This window comes from Astatotilapia calliptera, chromosome 4, assembly GCF_964374335.1.
Source record: "Astatotilapia calliptera chromosome 4, fAstCal68.1, whole genome shotgun sequence".
NCBI classification, from domain to species: Eukaryota; Metazoa; Chordata; class Actinopteri; order Cichliformes; family Cichlidae; genus Astatotilapia; species Astatotilapia calliptera.
The window spans coordinates 15283718-15304257 of NC_137425.1; the positions used below are offsets into that span (position 1 = coordinate 15283718).

The following is a 20540-nucleotide window of genomic DNA, read 5'->3' on the forward strand; positions in this document are numbered from 1 at the left end:
AATGAAACGCTTGATTGTTCGATGATCACGCTTCAGAAGCTTTGCAATTTTGAGACTGCTGCATCCCTCTGCAAGATATCTCACTATTTTTGACTTTTCTGAGCCTGTCAAGTCCTTCTTTTGACCCATTTTGCCAAAGGAAAGGATGTTGCCTAATAATTATGCACACCTGATATAGGGTGTTGATGTCATTAGACCACACCCCTTCTCATTACAGAGATGCACATCACCTAATATGCTTAATTGGTAGTAGGCTTTCGAGCCTATACAGCTTGGAGTAAGACAACATGCATGAAGAGGATGATGTGGACAAAATACTCATTTGCCTAATAATTCTGCACTCCCTGTAGATGGCAGATAGTTGGTGTTGTAAGCCACTGCCTCTGTTCACTATTTGAACTCTCCCATAGGGCTTAAATCTAGGAGTCTCTGGGATTCTCCACTATTTAACCTTAGACCTGAAGAAGCTTCTCGGATGAGAGGTGAAACGTCTTCAAGCGAAGTCCAGACGCTTTTTCTTTCCAAGCTCCTTAGTCTTGTGTAGTCTGTTTTCCTCGAAGATTCAGATCTCCTTGTTTGTTTGTTTTTTGTTTGTTTTGTTTTTATCTGAATTATTTTGCACGTAGTTCAAGTTAATAAGGTCACTTTTTAGTTTACCACTCCATCTTCCAAATGCTGCGTTTGGGTCCAACTCCTGCCTAGTGATGTGCAAATAAAACAATGAACCTCTATTGAACCACTTCATCAGTCCTGTTGAAAATTGGTTCATTCATTCAAAGCTTTGTTCAGTGACATCTAGTAATGAAATAGGAGACAGCACATGAAATCTCAATTTCCATTTGCTGATTGTATCAAAGTATTTATATCATTCATTGTGTGAATGATATAAATACAATTTTGTAACGATGGATTGATTGGTCAGTTGATTCTGTAAACTTATGTAATGTAGCAGGTAGATGAAGGTGTCCTAGGGGAAACAGGATGTGTTGGGGTGGTAGGGCATGTTTCAGTAACTAGGGTGGGGTGTGATCATGTACATGGGACATGTGATTTTCCACACCGAAGCAACCTTTGAAATAGTGGTTCAAGGAAACTTTGAGTTTGAAGCTTGTGTAGGAGCATCAGTGTCATACGGCCAACACTAATTTCACATTTTTTGCCCCTTAAAAAACTTTGGCTCTGTAAAAATCATATTATTCCACTATGACAGAAGAAATCAAATGAAAAATAAAACTTAAACCTTTGTATCAGTGTAAACACATTTCACTAAACTGGAAACTTTAGATATTTAGATGAACTCTACAGAGTGACATGAAGTCGCAAAAGTTGCAAGAGTTCAATTCAGCTAAAAGACAAAAACATTTACCTCCTGTTGTCACATGAAAAAGGTTATTGAGATAAATAGAAACGTAAACCTCTGACACTTCAGAACCACACAGGAAAGTAAATGATCTTATTTAGTGAATAATACTTTAAATATGAATAAATCAGTTATTGCTGATTGTCCCCACAGCAAATTCCATGGAGACATCTGGATTTGTCCAGGACAAACTAACTGAATGGGGATTCAGTGAGTTCATGCAGAGATTTAAAGGTATGAGTTTATTATTATTCTTTAATGGGAATTGTTGTATCTGTAATGGCACTAGAACAGCATCGTAATTTACTGATTCAGAAGTCAGTATGGATATTCCTGTGATTTATGACTTATAATAAAAAAAGTCTTTCATATTCAAAGTTGATGAATATTAATGTTTTGCAGTGTTAGCTTCATCTGACTTTTGAATATTTTATTTTGTTGTTGGCATTATTTCAGATGAAGGCATTGACAAGGAGACGTTTCTAAACCTTGGAGATTCAATCCGAATTAATTTACTGTTTCCTAAAATTGGACCAAGAGTAAAGTTTAGAAAGAGACTCAAAGATTACTTACAGGTAAGGCAGCTATTTTTTATTCTATATCAGCAGGTCTATTGTTTCATTAATGTGTGATGTGTTTGTTTTGATTCTGTAGATGGAGATATGTCATTTTGTCCAGGAAAAATTAACTGAATGGCATCTCAGTGAGCTGATTCACAGATTTGAAGGTATTTTATTATAGTTTGGTCCTTCATAAATTACTGCTGTACTGTAATGCCATATTGATATTTGTTTGTCTAATTTCAATTTGAATACTTCGTTTTGTTGCAGAGGAGGGTATTGACAAAGAAGCTTTCCTAAGTCTCGAGTCAGGCAGAATCAATACTTTGATTCCAAAAATTGGACCAAGAGTAAAGTTTAAAAGGAGGCTCAGAGAATACTTACAGGTAATGTTTTATTAAATGTTACAAAAAAATCCTGGAACATAAAGCCATAAAAGTTTAAATATACTGAGGAGTTTTTTTTATAAAAAAAGAAAAATGGCGGTGAAGATCAGTAGATTAATAGTGTATGCAATGCATCAGAGTGGAGGTTGTGTGTGAGCACTGTGACATTCAGAAAAATAACCTCGCAATACTCGAGTACAAGATAATGTATTTAATGTAACATTTACTGTGCATGTAATGCATTTCACACTGGTAGGTATCAATATAACAAAATTGATCACACTTCTTTTATTATACGAAATACATCTTAAATTTATCCCTCACCACTGCAGGACTTGAATAGAACAAATGATGATTCTGCTGACATGATGGAAACAAGCACAGAGCAAGAGAACAATCAAGAAATGGTATGATCTCATTGTGCCTGAACATGGTTCATTACTGAGTTATTAATCTTTGATCATTTTTGTTATGTCATCATGTTATTATATAAAAATTAATGTTGTCAGTGTTAATCTCCTTATGTAAAGTAAGTAAAATTTTATTTAAATAGTACCTTTCAAGATAAAATCACAAAGTGCTTCACACAAGCAGAAATGGACATACAACCTCAAACAAACAAAAGCAACCAAAAGCAAGTTTAAACAGATACATTTTTAACTGCTTTTTAAAAGAAATGACTGAGTCCACAGATCTCTAACTCAAAGGGAGCGAGTTCCAGAGTCTGGGAGCCATTGATACAAACGCTCTGTCACTGTTTGTTTTTAACCTTGTATGCTGGAAAACCAGCAAGCGCTGGTCACAAGACCTCAGGGACCTGCTGGGGCGATAAGGCAGAAGAAGATCACTGATGTAAGTTGGAGCTACACCGTGCAGGGCCCTATAGGTCATGATTATAATCTTAAAATGAACCCTGAACTTGACAGGATGTCAGACTTGACGTCCTGACACCATAGCCGCATTAACGCAGCAAATCTACGTTAGCTGGTTACCGCGGAGCTCCCCATGCGTGGAGCTGGACGCCGCTAAACAATAACAAGCTAACCGCTTACGCCATAAAGTTAAAATGACATTATGGCGTTAACGTCATTTTAAAGAGATTAATGCTGACAGCACTAATAAAAATACATTTTGATGGATTCAAGGACTCATATCTTTAGAGTAAAACAGGTGTCAATATGAGCAAAGTGAACCAGGTTAGCTGTTTACCTAAGTCCTCTGCAGAATTCTCCAACACAGCTCAACTGTTTTTCACAAACTGTGAGTAAACAACATGAAGGCCTGTGCCTTGTCTGGATAATTATTTGGTATTTGTTTTCACGCAGGAGCCAAACATTTTTCCTCAACATTTGGAATCTTCTTCAGCGTCTGACACAACAGATGGCAAAGACACGGTAAGAAAGGAAGTCAGAAAAGATACTTTTAAACTGGTTGAAGATCCAGTGATTTACAATGATTTTATCTGAAGACAAACATTTTGTCTCCATAATGCTGCAATAAGAGGAGCAATAAATAATGAAGCTAACAAATGCAAACTGCTTCAAATTTGTTTAATATAAATATCTGAAATGCACCTTCATCACGTGAATATGAAATATTAAGAGTATAGGTAGGCCTGGCTGATGTTTTGGCCTTGTTTTAGATGCAGGACCACAACATTTTTCCATTTCAGTTGGAGTCTGCTTCAGCAGTTGACAGAGGCAGTGACACAGTAAGAAGGAATATTGATGTTTCTCCTCAAGTCATGTTGTTATCCCAATATTATTTGTGTATATAAAACACATGTTTGTTTGTCTTTTCAGAGTAATGAACCAATTCGCTCCTGGGCAACAGTGACACAAGGACAAAGTCCAACCACATTTACAATGTTTTACTGTCAAGAGTGTAAAAACTTCATGGGAAACAATCCTGATTCTTGTTGTTCTCACTGTGCCTCTGTGTTCAACAAAGCAAGCAGCATTCAAAATGGAAACTTCTTTCTGTACTCATCCCTGAAAGACCTTCTGAAAGGTATCCTTGAGAACCACAGCACTGAGTTGTTACCTAAAACAGTTAAAGATGAGCATGATAACATCAAAGATGTGATGGATGGGATGATGTACCAGAATCTCCTCAGAGAGGGTAAACTAGCTGCAGATGATCTCACACTGACATGGAATTTTGATGAAGTACCAATTTTTAGCACCACCAGATACTCAATTTGGCCCCTTCAGTTTGTTATTAATGAACTTCCTTACACACAAAGACAGGAAAATATGATAGTTGCTGGATTTTGGTTTGGCCAAGGAAAACCTCATATGAACACATTTCTGAAACCATTTGTGGATGAATGTTGTGATTTAGCCCAAAATCCATTTCAGTGGAGAGACAGCAGAGGCACTCTTCATTCATCAAAAGTCTTCTGCTTGGTTTGCTCCTCTGACGCTGTGGTCAGGCCACTTCTCCAGAATTGCAAACAATTCAATGGAGAATATGGTTGTGACTGGTGTTTACACCCTGGCACAGTGGTACCAAAGCGCTCTGGATCTGTGAGGTCATACCGATATGATGAAACTAAACAAGCATCAAGATCAAAAAATATGCTTGTTGAAAATGCAAGAGAGGCTGAAGGCTCCCATGAAAACACCTCAGAGTGTGGAGTAAAAGGAATGTCCTTACTTTCCAGACTTCCTTTGTTTGACATTGTGTTTGGATTTGTACCAGAATATATGCACTCAGTTTTAGTTGGTGTGACTAAGCAACTTATTGGATTGTGGCTGAACTCAGAGAACTCCAAGAAAGACTGGTATGTAGGTCAACAGATTTCACAGATGGACTCTTATCTCCGAATGTTAAAGCCTCCATCAGAAATGAGCAGATCTCTACAATCACTGAAGGGTCGGGACACTTGGAAAGCATCTGACTGGCGAGCTTTCCTTTTATTTTATGCTGTTAGTGTCCTACCAGGCATCCTTCAGCCTTCATTTCTCCAGCATTTTTTTTGTTTGTCGATCAGCATTCACATTCTGCTACAAGAATCAGTCTCCCAAAATGACCTTCAGCTGGCCCATGAGAACTTGGTACTCTTTGTTAGAAACATGGAAGAACTCTATGGTGAAGAAAACGTTTCATTCAACTGCCATCAGTTGATCCACTTAGCTGACTGTGTGCGTAACTGGGGGCCTCTCTGGGCAACATCAGCATTCAGTTTTGAGAAGAACAGTGCAAATTTAAGGGCACTGCTTAGCAACATAAACTACAATCCTCAAAAAATTCAAGACAAGTTTCTCTATTGGCAGCTTCTGCCGAGTCACCTTCGCTCCCTTGTTTCTAACGGAAATTCTCCGTTAGCCAGCATTTCACCAGTAAATGAAACCACTGATTGTTACGATCTGCTTGGAAATTCACGGCATCTGGATATCACAGGATCCATAAAACTAGCAATAGAAGAGCTCTTAAATCGACCTGTTTCATTCAGATCAGTGGAAGGCTTTGACAGCTTCATCAACAGAAATACATTTTACTCTGTAAACCATGAAGAGACAAGAGACTGTGTCATAAAACTCAAGAATGGCTGCTATGGAGAAATACAGTTCATCGTCAGGTTTAAAGAGAACTGTGTTTGCACATCCAACTGTGTGTGCTCGGCTATTTCAGTCATTGTGGTCCAGCTGTTTTATATCAAACGTGATGCAGAGGACAGCAGGATGATTCCTGACAGTGCATCAAGGACTATCTTTGTGAAAGTGGAAAGGACAACTCAGCTCAAAGCCTTCTTCTTGAGGGATGTTAGGTGTAAATGCATGTATGTGAATGGTTGGCTGGTGCCTTTACCAAACTCATATGAAAGATATTAAAGTTCCAGCACAGCTAAGGTGCTTTCTCTGTCTTGTATATCATGGCACATGGCTGTTTTTACTACAGTGAAAATCTTGGAAAAATGAACGATGATGAAGTTTTTTCAAAGGAGTTTGGAGTCATTTTGTTCATATGTGTGCGAGATCTGTGGCTTACGTTTTCTTTTGGAGTGACAGTGTGGACATAATGTAGCCAGTGTAATGTAGGATTATATCACTCAGTACTGTATGTGTATTATCTGTATATGGAGGAAATTATGGAGTGATTGGTAAACAGCCAAAAGCTTGCCTTTCCCAACTTTGTATTCACTACGTATTTATCATACATGTCAGTTTACCTCTATTCAAAATGAAATGCAAATTATTGTGACACATAAACATTTTGTGAATTAACGCTAAAAATCCGGGGTGAGTGGATCAATGTGGTTTACTGCATCCTGATACAGATTGCTATTACTGAGATAACAGATCATAAAGCTTCATATTACCTCATATTATTGTGTAATGAATGATGACTTATTCTGTTTAATGTTGCAATGTGTGCAAGTCTATTGAATATAATACAGATTGATTTGCTCAAGAATGTTTGTATCCTGCTACATAAAAATGATTATAATTAGTCTTATTACTTTAAATATGCCTGAAAAATCTGTTTGGCCTCCTTCTTCACTCTGGATTTGTGCTGCTATTCAGAGTCAATTCAAATTTTAGTGTCGTTCCTTAAAAAAAAAAAGAAAAAAGGATGTGTAAATACAGTAAATGATGTTTAGAGATTTTTGAAAAATAAACATGACCACTGTTCATATGTGGCTTTATTACCTTATCATAGGCCAGAATTAAATATCTAAGTAGGATCCTTGTTTAATACCATGTTAAACATGTTTACCGGGTCATGAACCATCGGTGAAGCAAACAACAGAAAAGAAGCTCGTATATAGACTTATGCCGTAAGTTGACCTAAAACTAAAAAGAAAAAACAATCTGACATTTTAAATTAAATCAAACATTGTTTAAAAGACACACATGGCAGTGTGGGAGAAAAAACTCAACACTGAATGCTACAAGTGCACAAATATGAAATCAGCGTGGTGCTGCAGTGAACGCATCAATTCACACAATATTACAGAAATACTTTTTATATAAATGTCTTATATTGTTTCTTGGTCTCATCAATTTCTTATTCTTCAGTCATTTCTGAAACAAAGTCCACACTGAATGCCTGCTGTGCATCGTGTGAAGCTACATTAATGTAACAGCATGCCAGAGTGTAAACAGAGATCTTTGTCTATACGTTGAAACAAGGTTGTGCCTGAAAATTGCTACTTTTATGTGACATTTTATGTGAATATGTGACAAATGATGTTAGAATTATAATTAATTATAGAGAAAATTGTTTAAACCTTGGTGGGCAATGAGCTTAGAAAGAAGGATTATCTAGAAATTGACTTCAGGAAAGTGTTGTGTTATAAAGTTGTACAGTCCGTTGTACCAGTACAGACTTGCCCCTGACGGTTAAACTGTCCTGGGGGCACAAACCGTTTGTCCTTGGCTTGGCATCAAGACTCTAGGAAAGGAATGCTGAATGTATGTAATAACCTCTGGAGAATATAATCTGGAAATTGCATAAAGGGAAACACAAAATGAACAAAAAAGTAATAACATCCCACAGCCGTGTTTCACACCTGTTGGTAGTGGGGCATTTTGGCTTCTGCTGCATCTTTTTAGTCTGTGCTGGAGATTCACCAACCCTAAAGAAACTTCTTTTTCCTGTCCAGAGACCTCTGTGTGGCAGCAGAAAGGTCCACTCTCTCTTTGGGGCACTTAGCTTTCTCCTGTTGGAGTGAATGTAGTTTATAGTTTATGAAAAAATAATCAGAATACTGAAGATGTCAGAGATTGTATCTTTTTTCCTTTTCATAAGTCATTAAAACCAAATACTAAAACACTATGATATGACTCAGAGAACTGAAAACTCAGCATAGATAAAGAAGGAAACAATGTACAAATTGGTAACTATAGCCCAAAAGGCTGATTGTGTTCATCTGCGCGTAGTGTTTTCAGTGAGACAAATGTTTTGTCACTCATCCAAGTGACTTCTTCAGTCTCAACTGACTGCAGGTTTTCCCAAACAGTACATTTGGGATTTACTTACCTTGATGATTAACCTTGAAGAAAAAAATGCAATTAATAAATAATACACACTTAAATATTGTATTTTCACCACAACTAAATTGTCTGACTGTCTGTATAAAACTGAACTTACAGCTATAAGCAGTTGATATTAAATATATGCATCACTAAAACATGACAGATAACAAAGCCAGAGTAATTAGGCACACAACTGTTTTTAAGTGTTTTCAATTTAGTTTCTTTTGACTTACATTTAACTACAGCTACTAATTTTTTCCTTCATTGACAATCAGCTGTTGACACAAATTATTTTGGCGAGTGGCAACAGTCAAACCAACAGCACTGTGATGTTTTTGTTCGTGAATATGTAGACACGCTGGTGCGAATGTCTTACTAGAGGCTGGTTCTTTAGATACAAGGGGGGGAGTGCGCGAGTCAGAAACCCAGGGCACATAGATGATGTAAGTCTCATCAGAAACAGCTTATTTCCAAACCAGGGAGGAAGAATGAAAAACAATTCTAAAAACAAGCAATAAAATGTTGTCAAGGTACTAAAATCCCCAGAAATAAATAATCCCAATTTCAAAAAAACATATAAAACACAATGTTCTATGGTCGCTAAACTCCCACCCTGTCCCACAATGTAACTGTCCCACAACAAAGGATAAATGTTTGTTAGGTGTTCACAAGCAGGACCGAAATTCCTCCTTCAGAGCAGGGTCCAGACCAGCCTCGTCCCAGGCAGAAGAGGAGAACCCTCCTATCCCCATCTCATCCTGGAGTCCATTGCTCCACCGCGGCTCCCCTCACATCATCACACTGTAAACAAAAAAACAGGGGCCAGAACCATTCTCCCAGAAGCTGGCCTGGCTAATAGCCATGGTGACCCTCTCACAATACGGCTCTACTCGGTGAGCAACAGTTCATTCATGTGAATTTTCAAAGCTAATTCAAGGACCATCGTGTGGTTAGCAGCATTGACTAAAGTCTTAGTGGTGAAAGGTTTGCATTAAAAGAGTAAAAACTCCAGTTAGGGCATGACTTTAAATACATTAAAGGCAGGGTGCGTCTGAAGACTGCTGCATTTATGAATATGTGACTAAAATAATGTTAGAACTGTAATTAATTATCTATAAAAAACAAAAAATGTTTAAAGTTTTGCGGACACTGAGCTAAGAAAGAATGACTACAATGTTTACTGGTACTATACTGGTACAATAATTACTGGACAAGTACAAACTTGCCCCTTACAATTAATGTAACAGCATGCCAGTGTGTAAACAAAGATCTTTATTTATACGTCGAAAGCAGGTTGTGTCTGAAGACTGCTACTTTTATTAATATGTGACAAACTATGTTATAATTATAATTAATTATAATAAAAAATATTGAAACCTCGGTGGACAATGTACTGAGAAAGAATGACTTCAGGCAATGGGTGTGTTATAATCAGTGTTGGGTAAGTTACTTTAAAATAGTAACTTTGTTACATTACTAGTTACTTCTCTCAAAAGTAACTCAGTTACTTCAAGTTACTCGTTACTTTCAAAGTAACTAGTTACTAGGGAAAGTAACTTTGGTTTTACTCAGAATTCTCTTGTTAATGTGTTGCTTCCATAACTTTGCCAGTCTTCTAGCTTGCTTACTTGCCACAAGTGCACTGTGCCACCTACCAATAGAAAGGAAAAGATAATGTGCATATTTCCACAAGAGAAATCCCACGCCTGGACCGTCATTGACTGCTGCCATGATTCTAGCCTACGTCACAGCGTCATGTGCGTCTTTTACATCCAACACAAAAACTGCAGTCGTGGTGCTTTCGATTGTACTCAGAACTCGGAAATTCTGCCTTCTGAATAGGAAGATGTAGGCAACACCAGACTGCAGATGAGCTGCATACAGGGATGGACTGGGACAGAAAATTGGCCCGGGCATTTTGACTAGAGACTAGCCCACCATTATAGGAAAAATCATAAAGCCTTTGAATGAAAATAAACACTGTTGTGACAGTGATGTACACTGTTCTGATGGTATATATGCATCAATCTATCAATCGTTTGTTGTAAGATTCAGATAATTATTTTTTACAAGCTAGACATTTTAAATGAGAATAAGAAAGAAAAGTATTTCTTTGTGCCCCCCTCTCCCTGTTAATGCCCTACCTGCCCCCCTGGCAAAACTTTGCTAGACCCGCCCCTGCACAGTTACCAGCTGTCAGCTACTTAGAAAAGGATCCTGGTGTTATTTGTCTCTCAGAAACAGTTCATAACTTCCCTTCAACTCATTCATGTCACCTAAAAGGTGAACCTGTTTCTCCATCACAGCTCTGATGATTCAGTAAGGACATCTCCTGGTTTCATCTTCATGTTTCCCTCTCACCAGATAACCAAACCATATCATGACCAGCAGGTTTACAGCTGTGGCTCCAGCAAACATCAGCTGATACTAGAAATTAATATTAAATAAATTCTAACAATAGCTGATCAAGCTTAAACGTGCTGCTGTTGTTTAGCGCGACATCCGCTGGTTTCCTCTTTCGGCGCAAAGTGAGCGATAAACAAACAATAGAGCCGATCAGCTGATCACTGATCAGTTTTCATGATTGAAACGGGAGAGGGAGGGGGGAGAATGAAAGAAGAAGAGACAGCTGTGCAGCGTAAAGACACAGAATAACTCCAGCTTTGTGCCTTTTTCATTGTAGCTGAATTAGGGGACAAACTGTTCCTTTTCACCTCAATAAGAAACGCGTAATATTTTCTCTGAATACCAGACAGGACGGTTGGCAACTCTAATAACTTATGAACAAAATAAAGTTCATAGCACCCACCCAGCTGTATAGAAACTCCGTCATGCTAGCTAGCACGCAGTACGAAAAAGTCAGCACAACGAAAATAAACTCCAACTAAACTTGGTTCATATCTGACCCAGAGAGACTGCAGGTTATAACTTCTTACCTGAAGTTCAGTTCACACTTGGACCGGCGGCCGCCTCGGGTCTCTTTTCCTCCTGCCTCCCTTTTCCTTCATCCACCTGCTGCCTCCACCACTTGCTAATGTTACTGAATCTGTGGAAGCTCCGCGACAGCCACCACACGAAGTAACGAGTAACGACCCTATCTAAATCCCAGTAACGACTAACGCGTTCCTGATTTTGGCATAATAACTAGTTACCGTGCTCGTTACCACAATAATAACGTAGTTACTGTAACGCGTTACTTAATAACGCGTTAGTCCCAACACTGGTTATAATAGATGTTTTACAATCTGTACCGGTACAGACTTGCTCCTGACGGTTAAGCTGTCCTGAGGCACAAACATGTTGTCTTTGGCTTGGCTTCAAGACTCTAGGAAAGAAGTAATGAATGTATGTAAATAACTTTTGAGGACAATCATTTAGAAATAACATCAAGTGAAATTTAGAATAAATTAAAAAGTAATAATGAAGTAATATCGTATTTGTTGGTAGTGGGGCATTTTGGCTTCTGCTGCATCTTCCTAGTCTGTGCTGGAGACTCACCAACTCTAGTACCACATACACCACTAATCACTCGATCTAAAAAGCATTGCCATAAAAACAGGTGTTTCCCTTTAGTTTCTTACTTGTTTTTCCTGTCCAGAGACCTCTGTGTGGCAGCAGAAAGAGCCACTCTCTCTTTGGGGTACTTAGCTTTCTCCTGGAGGAGCGAATATAGTTTATGTCTGTGGGGGTTCTCAGCCATCCAGGTCATCGTAGTCTAAGGACCTTGGAAAGAAAAGTGTCTGGACTTGAAGATGTTTCACCTCTCATTCCTGGGTCAAATGGTGGAGAGTCCCAGATTCAAGCCCTATTGGAGTATCCCCTAAGATGGACATGGACCCCTTATTGATCCTCTACCTAATCACATGAGCCAAGGTGTGAAAACAGGTGTTGGTCACAATCAGCAAAAGTTTCGGGTGAACTCATTGTGAAACCAAGCCCCACCCTATCATGTGATCTCCTGAGGTCAGAAGAACCAGGATGTGCATAGGCACGGGATCTAGAAACTGGATCATAGATGGCAGACAATTGGTGTCGTAAGCCACCGCCTCTGTTCAAAGAGGGTAAACAGAGGGTAAAGCAGAGGGTAAACAGAGGCGGTGGCTTACGACACGGTCTACAACTGTCTGCCATCTATAATCCAGTTTTGATTCCCTTTACACCCATGTAAAGGGTCTACACTCCCATTGGTCTTAAATCTGGGACTCTGAAGAAGCTTCTCGGATGAGAGGTGAAATGTCTTCAAGCAACTTAAAGAAGTCCAGACGCTTTTCTTTCTAAGCTCCTTAGACTTTATAATTTATGAGAACATATTCATAATACTGAAAAAAGTCTTAGATTGTCAAAAATGAATATCTTATCTGACGATTGCTTTGGTGAAAAGGTGCTATATATTACAAACAATTTATTAATAACAACAAGATGACAGTGCTTTATAGACTGTTTTTGTGGAAGTGGAAAGGGCAAATCAACTCAGTCTTTTTCTAGAAGGATGTTAGGTGTAAATGTGTCTGTGAATGTCCTGTGACACTATTATCCCCTCTCTCTTTTAATAATGTCAAAGATAATAGTGTCTTTGACACTATTGGACCTACAGTTTTAACCATTATTAAAACCAGCCCAGCCGATCTTAACCATACCATAGTGAACCCATTTATCAAAAAAACAAAACAAAACAAAACAAACAAATCTCAATGCAACAGTGTTCTCAAATTTTAAACCAATCTCTAAACTCTTCTTCCTGTCCAAAACCCTGCAAAAAAATGTCTTCCTTCAGTTCCAGGCTCTACTGGAAATTAACGATATCTCAGAAACATTTCAGTCTGGTTTCAAAGCGAAACATTACGAAAGCGTAGAGCTCCCACCCAGGCAAAAGAAAAATAGAGCTATATCACATGTAATGTGAAAACTTTATTGTTCTCACAATATACTTTTCACATTTGAACAACATAATATCATTTTATTACAATATACATTATATACAATATACATTATAACAAAAAATTTTTTACAAAAAAACAAGTAGAGGTGACACGGGCTGTGAGATTGAAACACAGGCATTAGAGCCTCTTAATGTGTGTTTAGTTTGGGTTTCCACTGGCGTGGAATTACCAAAAATAGAGAGAGCATAGGCTAACATATGAAATGGGAAAAGACCGCTGTGTAATCCATTTATTTCAACAAAGTAACTGTATTCTGAATATCACCTTCTTAAATGGTAACTGTAACGGAATACAGTTACAGTTACTTTTTGTATTTTAAATACGTAACGCCGGTACATGTATTCCGTTACTCCCCAACACAATCTGCCCATGATCAGGTACCCTGCTGGGATAATAAGATGGCCTGGAGATAGAAGCCACTGACATCAAGACCAGGAAACTCCTAACCCTGCATGGAGGGTTTCACCCCAAGTCCAGCACCCTAAAGCCAGATGGATGCTAAGCAGAAAGAAGGAGGCCATGCCCTAGTGAGTGTCAAGCACCACAGTCCAGGATGAGACAACGATCATCCACAAATACATAAGGAAGATAGCCCCAACCAACTGCGTGCTCAGTGAATACCTAAGGGACCAGAAACCAGAGGAGGAAGAGCAGGAACCATCATGGAAGGACAGGCCCCTCCACAGTATGTACCACCGGCAGATAGAGGAAGTGGCTGACATCCAGAAATCCTGGCTGGACAAAGCTGGACTGAAAGACAGCAGAGAGCCACTAATCATAGCAGCACAGGAACAAGCTCTGAGCCCAAGATCCACAGAGGCTGGGGTCTTCCACACCAGGCAAGACCCCAGGTACAGGCTGTGTAAAGATGTCCCCGAGACAATCCAGCACATAACAGCAGGGTTCAAGATGCTAGCAGACAGGGCATACATGGAACAATAACCGGCATAGTGTACAGAAACATTTGTGCCAAATATGACCTGGAAGTCCAAAGGTCAAAATGGGAGATGCCTGGTGTGGCGGTGTAGTGTAAAGAAAAAAAAATCAAAATTACCTTAAACTAAGTCACAATAAATTGTTTTGGGATGTCCAGTATAATTTTATAGTATGTGATCAGCTGATCTTCGCTGATCTGGGATTTACTCCTGATTGTGGATTTACACACTGGAATTCAACAAGATACAAGCAAATATTACATGAGCTATCAAGCAAATATAAAGGTGGATCATCAGCTTAAATTTAGATTGATGTCTGATACGTTGTTACATGGAAATTCACAGCAATGACAGCCAGTTAGACAAACCTCATCACAGAACTGCAAATTAACCAGCTTAGCCTGCACTAAACTGCATTAAACTATCTAGTATTTTCTTTTTTTTTTCTTTTTTTTTTTTTGTATATAAAAATTTAATTAACATTTCTTTTAAATTTAAGAAACACGAAACATTTCAAATGAGAGAGGAAGACAAGTATACAGAAGAGACGAAAATGACTAAGAAAACCCTAATTCCTTCTGTAACACCCATGTTTTTTTGTTGTTCGTCCTCCTTGTTTCTTATTACACATCACAACATAGCTCATGAATGTGTGTCCCTGTGACGCATTCTCAGTAGTACATTCATCATGTGTCTTCACTTCTAGCCTCCTCTGCACCCTGGTGACACACCCCTACTCCAAGGCCCTGCATGTGTGTATCTAGTATTTTCATAAAACCTCAGAATAAGTTATTCAGGAGGATGTTCTTCCTAAATACAATATTTGGATTAGGTTAAGATGGATTTAAAAATGATTAAAAATTAAGTTCTGGTTTTGCAGGTAAACGAAGACATTCTTTCTTCTTGTTGTTCTTTCATTGGGGGGAGGGGCAGGGATAGCTCAGTAGGTAAAGTGGTCGCCCCATGATCGGAAGGTCGGCGGTTCGAATCCACTTAACGGCTACCCTGAGGTACCCCTGAGCAAGGTACCGTCCCTACACACTGCTCCCCGGGCGCCTGCTTAGTGGGCTGCCCACTGCTTCACTGAGTGAATGGGTCAAATGCAGAGAAAAACAAGTAATTTCCCCATGGGGATCAATAAAGTATCCATTATTATTATTGTTAATTCAGATGACTGATCACCATTTGAACTGCCTGTGAGATGCTACTCCGCCTGCCTCGCCCCCCAAAAAAGTAATAATAATAATCTGAAACACCAGACCTATCCCGCTGGGCGGGAGCCCCACTTCCCTCCAGTTGTTTATTAAGCCTCTCTCGGCCCGAGAGTGAAGGAATGGACAAATACATAACTGAATCACTCACGACAGGCATCATCTGCTCTTCATCTTCCCCTGTGGTAGCATGGGATTTTTTTTTTTCAAAGGCAGTTGCTGAACATCAGGTTCACGTGAGGCAAATCCTCCATCACTTCTTGGAAAATAGGCTTTTTGTGAAGGGGGAGAAATGTGAATTCCATGTGAACTCTGTGGCTTTTTTGGGTCACATGATTGAGCAAGGGAATCTGAAACCTGATCCAGTAAAGGTACATGCAGTGGTGTAGTGGCCCGAACCCTCCGATCACCAGCAGCTTCAGCTTTTTTTTTACCGGCATTTTATCAGAGAGTTTAGTAAGATCACACTTCCACTCACCAGACTAACCTCACCAAAAGTTCCATGTCAGTGGGACAGAGCGGCTCAGCAAGCCTTCACTCAGCTGAAAGAGAGGTTTTCTACAGCTCCCATCCTACAGCAGTTTATTGTGGATGTGGATGCGTCTAACTCTGGGGTGCAGGCGGTCCTGTCTCAACAAAAGGATGACACGCTCCACCTATGTGCCTTTTTCTCTCGCCAATTCTCCCCCACAACGTATAATTATGACATCGGGGACTGGGAGCTGTTGGCTATTAAACTTTTATAGGAGGAATGGAGGCACTGGCTAGAGGGCCGCACAACCATTCATTGTATGGCCTGACCACAAAAACTTGGAATACTTTTGGTCATTCACACGTATCAACTCCAGGCAGGCCTGGTGGGCTTTGTTTTTCACCTGTTTTGACTTTTCTTTCACCTACAGACCAGGATCACGGAACGTGAAACCGGATGCGCTCTCCCAGCAGTTCAACACCACAGAGGAGGAGGAAGACCCCGAACTCATTCTCGCACCTTCCTACCTGGTCGGGGCCATCTTCTGGGAGACCAAAAATGCAATATACGCATTTCCAATATTTTCCATGTGTCCCAAGTCAAGCCTGTATGCTCCAGCCCGGTGTGCCCTCTTTCCAAGCCTTTGTTTTGGTTGTGCTCGCCCTCCCCCTCTCTTTCATCACTCTGCCTGGGTGGAGCTCATTGCGAGCTTTCCCTTTTGGCCCACGCACCTGCTCCTAAGCACACACTGGTGATTCATCTTGTTCTCTGGCCACTACTTAAGGCAGTGGCTCTGATCTCCTTGTTGCTGGACTATTGAGTTTGATAAGTTAGTGTAAATCCAGCTTGGTGAATTCTAGTGTGCTTGTGTATGTAACTAACTGTGCTTAGACATCTCAAACTGTGGAAACTTAAACGTGGATGTATACAGTTTAGAGTGTCGTGCGTGTGGATCTCTCAAGCGGAGAGAATGAGTGACAATGATTCGTTTCTCTCCCCCGACCCTACCCCGCAGACCACTGGAACCCCTGGCTTTCCCTCCCACCTGTATATATTCTGCACCTGGTGTTTTTGTGTAAATAAAAGAACAGTTAACTTGTGATTCCAGTCTGTCCCTGTCAAGATTCGGCTGTGTGCAGGCAGGAGTTGGACCCAAAATGCAGACTCCTGGACACGAGGGATGAACTCAAAAACTACAGCTTTATTGCAGGCAAAGGAAATGGCATACAACACAAAACTAAACTAAACTGGAAAAGAATAAACTAAACTCACGGGGAAACACGCAGAGAAACATAGCCATGATGGGACACACACACACACACACACACACAACCCTGACACAGAGAAACACAGGGCTTAAATACAATGGGCAATAACGAGGGGACTGAGACATAGATAGGGGAATAGAGCTTGATGAAATCAGACATGATGAGACCCAAGGGAAGTACATTCATGCAGGACACAGACCTTCAAAGTAAAACAGGAAACGTAACACAGTGACGCGGCCTTGACTTGGGGCTACAACTGACGGGAGACAGATCAACTGAGAAGCACAGAGACCAAACATAAGGGAGGCACAGAGAACACTAAATACTGGGAATGATTACAAATAACACAAAACACTGGGTCACACCCAGGACAATGACAGCGCCTGAGTCCGTGTCGTCCAATTGTTTTTGTTTTGAACTCATTGCTGATATTTTTTTTTTATGCCAGGCCAGCTATCAAATTTTTGTCACAATTCTTCCCTCTTTTTTTTCTTACTGACACAAATTCTGCAGTTTTTTATGCTCTATGTGGAAAAACAACAGTACTTTTGATTATACCCTGTTTTATTGAATGTTGTTAAAGACAACATGCAAAAATATTTCACATACACCTTTCATATATTTAAAAAAAAGTTGCAGTCTACGATCAACAAAATTAGGACTTAAATACTTGGCACTTTATGCTAGGACAGTAAATAAGACTAAAAGCTGCATGTAAGTTCTAAGATTTACAATTTTAAGAAAAGCCAATTATATGCATATTGACTCAGTAGTGACTTCTCTTTCCTCAACATATTACTTTTTCATGCAATTGCAGGCTTCACTGAGTGGCAACACAGGTCAAGACATATTTGGCAATCAAGACAAACTGAGACAGGACAAAAAACAGATAGAAAATTGTGACCAAACAATATGCGCTTTTTCTTGTTCTTTTTTTTAAATGTTTTTATTTTGTCATATCTTTAAAATACATTAGCAAAACAAGAAAAAAAAACCTAACATTTAAACAATAACATTGTATATAAACATTTTGAATTTCAAATACTGAAATGAACATTTTGTTTTGTTTTTTTAAATTCCTAAACATTTACACAAACATTCACAATGCAAACTCTTGAGAGCAAAACATACTCTGATTTTTAATTTCGACAAGAAAATAAACCATAAAACTTCTAAGGAACAATTTGAAATCTCGAATTGACACTATAGATATTACAATAAAGGTGGTGTACAAAAAAAAATCTATTTTACTTATTTACAGAAAAGTGCAATAAAACTATTCATTTCAGTGATTTAAAAATTGCAGGCAGTGGCAAGAGAAATTTCTTCTGCTAATGATTCAATCTTGTTTAAGCAGACTGTAAACCATGGGCAACTGAGGAATAACTTTTACTAACTGATAATGAAAACTAGGGCTGAACAGTTCGTCGTGTTTTTGTACCTGAAATCAAATTTTAGTTATATTGTTTGGTCAAAGCTGTTTACTTTCAAATATATATTTCAAATCTAGTCTGAATTAGAATATATGTTATAACAATCGGAAATAATTTCAATAACTCATTCACCACTAAAAGGCATCAGGTATTGCACATTACTCTCCATAAAAATGGATCAGTTTGGTAATCTGTCCGCGAACCAGCTTGCCGGTTTTTGGTATTTCTTTTTTTTTTTTTCTTTTTCTTTTTTGTGTCCCGTTTGGATCTTTAGCCATCAGAATTGTTGTCTTAAGGCCAAGAAAGATGCCAAGCGGATTTATTTTACCAAGTGGATCATCATGGCCTTGCCATATTGGTCCATTTGATTGACCTTTATTATAATTATGAATTTATTTTATTTTCGGTTGCTACAAACGGGACAAATATGACTGGGGGATAGGACAGGGAGAAAGAATGAAAGAAAGAGAGGGAGAGAAAGAAAACCAAAGGGGAGAAGAGACGGTGAGAAGGGGGGGAAGAAAGAAAAAAAAAGATAAAAACACCTGGATCACCTGTATGGAGAAAAAAAAACAGAAGAGAAAGCAAACAACAAAGAGCAACATAATAAAAAAAAAACAGCACCATCACAATAAACTAGCTAGCAGTAGATAACAGTAGATACTAAATATTAAACGATATTGTGCAGCACGTAAGATAGACAGCGCACAATGTGCTTTGAGGCAGCAGCCAAGAAAGCTGTAGTCCACGTCTGTGAACACCCGTGTGTACACCTGTGTGCATACCTGTGTGGATCAGCATGCTTGTATTCCAAAGGTAAAGATCTGCTAGGGAGTGTGGGGAGCCATAGCCCCGTCCACCAGGGTATGAAGCACGTATGGAGGAGATCCAGGCCCCAGATATCCAGAGGCCCCAGAGTACAAGGACCCGAGGAGGACCACCAAAAGGGGGGGAACCGTGCTCCCCTCCTGGGAAGAGCTGAGTAGAGCCCCAAACGAGAGGTCACCCAGCAGCTATGGAGCAGAGGCCAGAGGGGGTTGCAGTGGCGTGCCCGCGGGCTCTGCCGGCAGCCAGCTGTGCCAGAGAGGACCGAGCTTCAGGCCCAGAGGCCAGAGGGCATCCCATCCCCCGGAAGGGGCCCAGCCGGGCCACAGGCGCCAGGCCCCGCCAATCAGCCACCAGGAGTGAGCCGGTACATACATGAGCGCCCAGCCCCAGTCGACAAGGACCACCAACACACCAACGTCTGAGGGCATCAGCCACCGGCAGGGAGTGTGGTGAGGGGAGATAGGCCTCCGTACTTTGGAGGGCCTGAGATGTACCCAGAGAGGTTGAGTCTAAGACCCAACCTGACATATAGACACAGACGAACAGGCACACGCGAACACAAACGTGCATTCCCACCCCATATGCACAACCAAATACTCAGCACTCACCCAACGTTTAGACAGACACAAATAGACACTGCACAGACAGTTGCACTCCCCAAACATACTCTATATCCCAGGTCCAGGTACCCCCGCCCCCAGAGGGGCAAGCCACACCTAAACCCAGGAGATGTAACCCTTCTCTCTGGGGTGGAGGTTTTTGGTATTTCAGTTTTGCAAAGTGACTAAATCTGACTTTGCAGCACCACGTCTGGGCCATTTACACATATAGTCAATGTGTCAATGCCTTCAACGCATGTGTTGAATTGAACCACATTCATCATAGATGTTATAGTTATATGTTAAGTGCATAAATGTGTTATCATTACAGCATCTAGTTATCATTAAAATACATTTGTGAGAAAAATGACTCCCTAAACCCAAATTAATGTTATAAGAACTACTTAAAATAGCAGATGGAACTCTAGAAAAAAGGTTTCTGAGGAGACCCATACGGTAAAAAAATATATTTTGAAATATATTTTGAAATATATTTCAAAATATATAAATATATTTTGAAATGTATTTTAGCGCATATATTTTTGGCCAATTTTTGTATATTTT

The 20540-nt window shown here is 39.7% G+C and overlaps 2 protein-coding genes across 2 annotated transcripts in view; both read left to right on the forward strand.

Moving 5' to 3' along the window:
• LOC145428456 (nuclear GTPase SLIP-GC-like) overlaps nt 1–20540 on the forward strand; it is a 58187-nt gene that overhangs the window by 33521 nt on the left and 4126 nt on the right. The window lies entirely within an intron of this gene.
• On the forward strand, nt 2023–6943 carry LOC145428259 (uncharacterized). Its single transcript, XM_080300299.1, has 6 exons — nt 2023–2087; nt 2191–2306; nt 2639–2713; nt 3632–3700; nt 3949–4017; nt 4109–6943. Exons 3-6 carry the CDS (start codon nt 2672–2674, stop codon nt 6140–6142), a joined length of 2214 nt encoding a protein of 737 aa, XP_080156425.1. The 5' UTR covers nt 2023–2087; nt 2191–2306; nt 2639–2671; the 3' UTR covers nt 6143–6943.